The 7,486-nt window shown below is 49.1% G+C and overlaps 2 protein-coding genes across 3 annotated transcripts in view; one reads left to right on the top strand and one right to left on the bottom strand.

Moving 5' to 3' along the window:
• The first annotated feature begins 937 nt into the window (after positions 1 to 937).
• Positions 938 to 7,396, top strand: LOC120403537 (ubiquinol-cytochrome-c reductase complex assembly factor 2). The gene is made up of 4 exons (XM_039534705.1): positions 938 to 1,147; positions 5,793 to 5,867; positions 6,296 to 6,365; positions 7,204 to 7,396. The coding sequence occupies exons 1-4, from the start codon at positions 1,010 to 1,012 to the stop codon at positions 7,299 to 7,301; spliced, it is 381 nt and encodes a 126-aa protein (XP_039390639.1). The 5' UTR covers positions 938 to 1,009; the 3' UTR covers positions 7,302 to 7,396.
• Positions 4,354 to 7,486, bottom strand: part of ITPR3 (inositol 1,4,5-trisphosphate receptor type 3) — a 105,389-nt gene continuing 102,256 nt past the window's right edge. The window contains exon 59 of one of the 2 annotated variants that reach the window (XR_005597576.1): positions 4,354 to 6,511. The gene's annotated coding sequence lies outside the window, so the exon portion shown is untranslated. The other variant, XR_005597577.1, reaches the window with a different exon arrangement.

Genomic DNA, 7,486 nt, shown 5'->3' with positions numbered 1-7,486 from the left:
TGAGTGAGGTAACGTTTCATTGAATCAACTTCTGTTGGTGGACAGGACAGGAAGGCACAAGCTTTCGAGCTACACAAAGTGAAGATTTCTGTATAGCTTGAAATCACTTACCTTCCACCACCAGAAGCTGGTCCACTAAAAGATATGACCTCGCCTACTACCTTGTCTCTCTCAAATGACAGGTTATGAACTAGTGCATGGGTGACCCCTTTCACACAAGCCTCTGAGTGTGACCCCCTCTTATAAATTAAAAACACACTGTTTTATATTTAACTCTATAATAAATGCTGGAGGAGACGCAGGGTTTGGGGGTGGAGGCTGCCGGCTCATGAGCTCCCACGTAATAATCTTGTGACCCCCAAAGGGTCACAACCCCCCGTTTGAGAACCCCTGTATAAACCAATGGATGATAGGCATCAGAGTGTATTACAAGGGGATCCTGACTCCCTTCTGCTCTTTAACAATTCCAGGGATGTTTTCCACAAGAAAGGGCTTCTCCAGGCTTGGTGATCTGGTCAAAGTGCTGTGGAGTTAATTGGAGCCTGGCTGCCCCAGTTCTCTCTGCAGACAATATCCCTGAGGTGCTCGTGCTGCTTCCAGGCAGGAGCATGCACCGGGCACTGAGCCATTCCCCATTCCCCTTCCCTCTTAGCTCTGCCCCTATCCAGCACGCTGGCTGCAGGCAGGTCAGGAGCATGCACCAGGCTCTGCCCCCTCCAGCCCCTATGGGAGCGCGCTGCTCCCAGCCACAGGGAGATCAGGCTCTAGCCCCTTCGGCGCATGCGTATCCGCCTCCTGCTGCCCCCAACTCCGTAGCACATGGCTTCGCTGGACCATGCTGCGCATGCACCATCTGACGAGCCGAACGGCCGCTCTGATTCCGCATGCGGGTGAAACGGTCCCTCTCGCCTTCCGTACTTTTGAATAATTCGAGCGCTTATTCGCATGTTCGGAGTCATGTGACCTGTTAATCGTCTCTGGGCGGGTGCGCGTGGGCCCCAGTCCCAAGATGGCGGCCACCCGCTACCGGCGGTTTCTGAAGCTCTGCGAGGAGTGGCCGGTGGAGGAGACCAAGCGGGGCCGGGACCTGGGCGCCTTCCTGCGGCAGCGGGTGGCCCAGGCCTTCCGGGAGGGGGAGAGCACCCAGGTGAGCGCCGCGGGGCGGGAGCGGCCGCGCCCCCGGCTGGGCCGGGGCGGAGCGGGGGCGGATCCGCGGTTCGGGAATGCGGGTGGGCGGGGCTCGGGGAGACAGCCACGGCCCGCGCCTCGCACCCCCCAGTCCCTCACAGACCCCCCCCCCAGCCACCTACACCCCGTGCACAGCCCCTGCCGCCCCCACAGCCACCCCCGGCTTGTTCCCCCCTCACATCTCTGCTCACAACCACTGACTCGCAGCTCCCGGCCCTCACTGCCCCTGATCCCCACGTCACCCCTTACACCTGTACCCTGTACACACCCTTCAGCCACCTCTGCCTGCAATCACTGCCCCTGATCCCCGTCACCCCTTACACCTGTACCCTGTACACACCCCTTCAGCCACCTCTGCCTGCAATCACTGCCCCTGATCCCCTGTCACCCCTTACACCTGTACCCCGTACACACCCCTTCACCCACCTCTACCTGCAGTCACTGCCCCCGATCCCCCGTCACCCCCTGACGCCTGTACCCCGTACACACCCCTTCAGCCACCTCTGCCTGCAATCACTGCCCCCTGATCCCTCCCGTCACCCCTTACACCTGTACCCCGTACACACCCCTTCAGCCACCTCTGCCTGCAGTCACTGCCCCCTGATCCCCGTCACCCCTTACACCTGTACCCGTACACACCCCTTCAGCCACCTCTACCTGCAGTCACTGCCCCTGATCCCTCCCACACCCCTGACACCTGTACCCTGTACACACCCCTTCAGCCACCTCTGCCTGCAGTCACTGCCCCCTGATCCCTCCCGTCACCCCCTTACACCTGTACCCCGTACACACCCCTTCAGCCACCTCTGCCTGCAGTCACTGCCCCCTGATCCCTGTCACCCCCTTACACCTGTACCCCGTACACACCCCTTCAGCCACCTCTGCCTGCAGTCACTGCCCCCCGATCCCCGTCACCCCCTTACACCTGTACCCCGTACACACCCCTTCAGCCACCTCTGCCTGCAATCACTGCCCCCCGATCCCCGTCACCCCCTTACACCTGTACCCCGTACACACCCCTTCAGCCACCTCTGCCTGCAGTCACTGCCCCCTGATCCCCCGTCACCCCCTTACACCTGTACCCCGTACACACCCCTTCAGCCACCTCTACCTGCAATCACTGCCCCCCGATCCCCGTCACCCCCTTACACCTGTACCCCGTACACACCCCTTCAGCCACCTCTGCCTGCAATCACTGCCCCCTGATCCCTCCCGTCACCCCTTACACCTGTACCCCGTACACACCCCTTCAGCCACCTCTGCCTGCAATCACTGCCCCCTGATCCCCCGTCACCCCCTTACACCTGTACCCTGTACACACCCCTTCAGCCACCTCTTCTCTTACATTTCTACGTACAGTTACAGCATCCCCTTTCTGGTACCCCCAGCCCCCCCTTATACCCCATAAACACCCCTTGTAGTCCTACAGCCACTTCTTCTCTTAATCTCTACCTACAGCCACTGCCCCTGCCCCTCTACCCCGCCCCAGGCCCCTTACACCTATATCCATCCCACACACACCCCTTCAGCCACCTTTTTTTTTTTTTTTGCAATGCTATTTCTACTACCCATTTAATAGCTACTGCAGCTATCATAACTCAAATACTGGTAGGGTCATTTTAGGTCTGAATACAAAATATGCATAGTCTGGAGATCAAGTATGGTGATACTTAGTGTTGATAGTTCACTATCTCATTTTCCTGCCTCCAACAGCAGCCATTACCTGATGCTATGGAGAAAGAAAAATCACTTCTTAATTCTCTCAATTTGCTTATTATATTATTATGCAGGTTTTTCTGGCTGCTATTTTTATGAAGTTATGCAGATAATCCTCTAATTATAAAAAACATATGTTATCTGCTCAGCCAGAGATATAAGTCTAAAGCACATATGATACAACTGTAATGGTTGTCTTTGTAGCGCTGAATACAATGAAAAAGTACCTAAATAACAGTAATGACTCTTAGAAGGGCTGTAGAATGTCTTGTATGAATGTATTAGGTGAATAATAAAATATAACCAAGGCCCCTCTCCTAGTTCAGTTTCTCCTCTACCTTATGAGAAAGGACATGAAGCCCCGGGATCTGCTGCTTCTCAAGTGAGTGCCCTAATTACTGAAGTAAGGTATAGTTTGGTATGGGTTGGTCTTTATCGCTTGTTGAAACTGTTCCACTTTAATTAAGCCAAAGACAGAGATAACTATAAGAAGTCTTCCTTAGTTCAGTGGTTATAATACTGAGCTGTGGTGGTGGAGGCCCTGGTTCAAGTCCCACTTCTTCTTGCCCGGAAGGGATTTGCTACTGAGCTGTTTTGTTTTTTAATAAAGTGGGTGCAGGAGGAAAATAAAAATGAATCACTCTTGTCCTCTGCCAGGGGACTTGAAGCTGGATCCACATCCCAGGGACCACCCCCCTCCCCACAGTGGGTGGTTCTTAATTCAAGCCCTCTTCCTTCCTCAGGAAGACAATGGCTCCTTTGGATGAGAGGGGATTTAAACAAGCCCCCCCCGGTCACCTGGGAGAGAGGAGAACCCTTTTCAAACACCTTCTAAGGGGGCAGAGGGAGGACTCAAACCAGGATCACCTACATTCTGGGCAAGAGTCCTAACCATGGGACTATAGAGTGATTCTAGCTTTTTAGTTGGCCCAGTGAGTAGTTCATTAAAGTGGAACAGCCTCAATAGGCAAGATTGAGGGAAGCTCCCTGTTCAGATCCCAGCTCCTCATCAGGCAGAGGGTAGAATTGAACTAGGGTTGCTACCATCCCAGTAGCAGACCCTAACCACCATGCTAGAGTGGGCTGCTCACATTGGTGTCTTGCTTAGGCCCAGTTAATAGTGAATTTACATGGAAAAGCTTGATGAGGAAAGACTGAGGGTGTTCTCTGTTCAAAGCCCCTCTCATCAGGTAGAGAGGGAAAGTGGGTCAGAGGAAAGGGGAGGCTCTTACCACCCATGACCCCAAAATTGTACTTCAGGTGTTATGCTAGGTCTTGTTCTGGCATAGCCGTTCTCAAGCCCATCTGGCTCTGCACTGGCCGTTTAGAGCACTTTTTAAAATTAAACGCAAGTCCTTTGCCAGGAGGAGAGGAGAGCTGTATCGCAAGAACCCCTTGACCACGCCCCCAAAGTTTTACCACCAATGGTATCCAAAGCCTGCTACTAGCAGAGTTTACCTTTAAACAGAAATGTTACTGCAGCCTCTGTGGTTTCTTGTGCCTGTTGGCATTCCTTTGCTTGCTCACAGCAGCACCCCTTTACAGAAGCACTGGGGAAGTCTAATAATGCTCAGCTTATTGGGTTTGGGACTATGTGTTGGTCAGATCATGGGAAGGCTGGTAAGATATGGCCTATGTGAACACTGCTGACTTTCCCTGCTAGCTTTGTACAAAAGAGCTGATTTGAGCACAGCCCAATAACAAGAGCGGACTATCAGCTGTGGTGAGTCAGTAACCTAACTGCATGCTGTTATTTATAAGCCTGCTCCCATTACCTAGCGTGTGAGCAGTTTTCAAAGGTGAAACACTTAGCCTTGGTCACATATCAAAGATGATCTGACAGGCTAGGATGTCTCTGGTTGTTGATGGCTTTATAAATTTATGACCATTACTTTGAATTCATGGGATGCACAGACCTGACCTAACCAGAGAGTTAATGAGGAAACAAGGAGTAGCTGAATAAAGTACCATGTGTGTTTGAGACTTTGGCCAAGCAGTTAACATAAAAAATGTTTTATAATTAGGCACCAGGGGTCTTATTATCTGCATAACATCATAAAAATAGCAGACAGCAAAACTATTCACAAATCAGTCCATTCTGTAAATAATGACAAGATGGCATGTGACTACAGACTTTTGCTTTAACCAATGGCAAAAAAAGGACAAAAATATATCACTTGGAGCTAAATCGTTCCCAAGCGTTCCATCACAGTGCTCTGAGGACATTTTGCATTAGCAATTGTATGTAGAAGTCTTCTGCCAATTTTGGTCAAAATTAGCGTATGCTTTTTCAAGTTATGACCCTTTTTGTGATTTTTATCATTGGATGACCGATAATGTTTAAACACAATGTGATACAGAAAAATGGCACCATTTGCAGCACCTACATTCACCCAGGTGATGACCACCAGATATGTACCTACCATGTGATAGCAATGAAATTTTTCTTATGGACAGATTACCCTAACTCATTAATAAGACACCTTTTTAAATCTGGCTGGTGGACTATTTGAGTGACGGAGCCTTTATTGCACATTACAGTAGTGGCGGATGGGCATGAGGAGAAAACTGACCAGCTCTATTTCTTTACCATTGAATATTTGTTCACATTTGATCCAGCAAATCCTTATGAGCAGAGTTTTATCATTTTGACTAGAGGGTTGCACGCTTTGTTGTGTGCCTGTGTAGGACCAGCCGGCAGGCAGCAGGAGGAGTGAGAACATAGTTTTAATCCTTGTACATGTAGCAGTTTTACAGGATACTGCCACTTCTGTTCCATTGTTAAGGTGCTCCTCTTCTCATTTTGCATGTGGCCTGTTACTTACAAGGAGAAGCATTTGTTGTGCAGGTTAAAAGTACAGTTTCATAATGTTTATGTTCCTTTTCAGATTGCTGACCCTGCAAACTGTGACCAAATGTATGAGAGTTTAGTCAGAATCCACACCAATTTCTATAAAAACAAGGTGAGCTTTTCAGGCCAGGGACCATGTGTCTGTACAGCACCCTGGGGCCACAAATCGGATAGGGGCTTTTGAGGGCTGCTATAATAGAAGTATTAATAACAAGCTGTCTATGGGGCTGACTGGCACCTTCGCTGTGAAAAACAAAGCTGAACTCATTTTGAGCAGCACAAGCCTTTGAAAAGTTCAGTCATTTCAGAAGCAGCTCTCACCTTGTCTAAACTGATTTGTGTTTGAGCTTTGCTGGAGATGAGCCTAAAGACCACCAGGTGGCACTGTGACTCTTTCCACTGCTAGTATTTCAACAGGAATGTTGTGCTTAGGACTTAGCAGATGGATAAGCTAAGCATAAGCAAAGCACTGGCTTGAGGAGGGAGCAGAGAAAAGGTGCTGTTGAGTCAGTAAATTCTTTTTTTGTTTTGTTGGGGAAGTATCCACGCCTGAAAGATACGAGCTTCACTGGAGTGACAGTGGAAGAATGCAAGCTGATCCTAGCAACAGGTAACCAGGTTCTGTTTGATTAGTCTGTGATTACTCTTCCCCCACTCAGGCTTACAGGAGTAGCTTGCACTGCTGTTACCTGGTCCAAGGGATACACAGAATTTCACTCCGCAGGGTCTTGGTGTGGCACTTCTTGCAAGCAATACCTTCCCATTAAAGAAAAAAAATACATTTATGATTTCAGTTCTCTTTATCACCTAGTTTTGGGGAGTCCCTGTGGTTGGTAGTGTTAAGTGAAAAGTACTACTACTGTGCCCATGGCTAGAAAAACTCAGGGGACCTCCATACAAATATGGAGAAGTAACAGGTAAAATGAACATGCTGGTCAAATGTTGATCAACACCTGGGTTTGCTGCACTAATAGTTTTTGTTCAGGTCATACTTAAGGTTCATGAGCAGGGCTATGGGGAAGAAACTTACTCTGTGCCTGCCACACCATATGTATTAAAAGTGCTAAAATTCAATAAGTTTGTTTCAGTAGTTCTCAGCTATCTTCTCAAAGGTTTAATTTTGCTCTTTACATCATCCCTAATAGCAGGGAGCCTTTTAGAGAAAAAGGAGTGCTGCTATGCACAAATATACTCGGCCAATGTATTTATCAGGTGCAGTTGTAGCTTTGCTCTGCTCCGGTTCCTAACTTTGACTGCAGCGTGTGGAAACTGACTTGTTGGGCATGGCAAGGACTGCCCCTGTGTTTGTTTGGATGAGAAAATAAACTTGTCTCCAGGCACTGAAATACAAACTCCTTAGACTGAAGCTTGGAGAAGTCGGACAAGGGAGTCTGTTGACCAGAAATCTCATCCGCTTTTCTGCCTTCCCTCTTCTTTCCCCATTGCAGACAGCGGGAAACAGATGGAGGAAATGAAAAAAGGTAAATGGAAAAAACTGCGAGAGAAGTTCTCTGCCAAGAATGCTGAAGAGGACTCGAAGTTATAACCTCTCTCCCCAGCTGCCCTCTGTACATATTCCTAAAGCACTGTATATTGCCATGATGAATAAAGCCATTCATTCCTCTTAGGCATAGTTCTGAATGCTATTGCTGAGGCCCTCCATTATGTTGTTCTAAAATCTGGGACTGAACTTGGCATCTCCAAAATTGGTTCAGGATGAATATGCTAATT

Source organism: Mauremys reevesii, linkage group 4, assembly GCF_016161935.1.
Source record: "Mauremys reevesii isolate NIE-2019 linkage group 4, ASM1616193v1, whole genome shotgun sequence".
Classification (NCBI taxonomy): Eukaryota; Metazoa; Chordata; order Testudines; family Geoemydidae; genus Mauremys; species Mauremys reevesii.
This window is presented reverse-complemented; position numbering and strand designations above follow the sequence as displayed.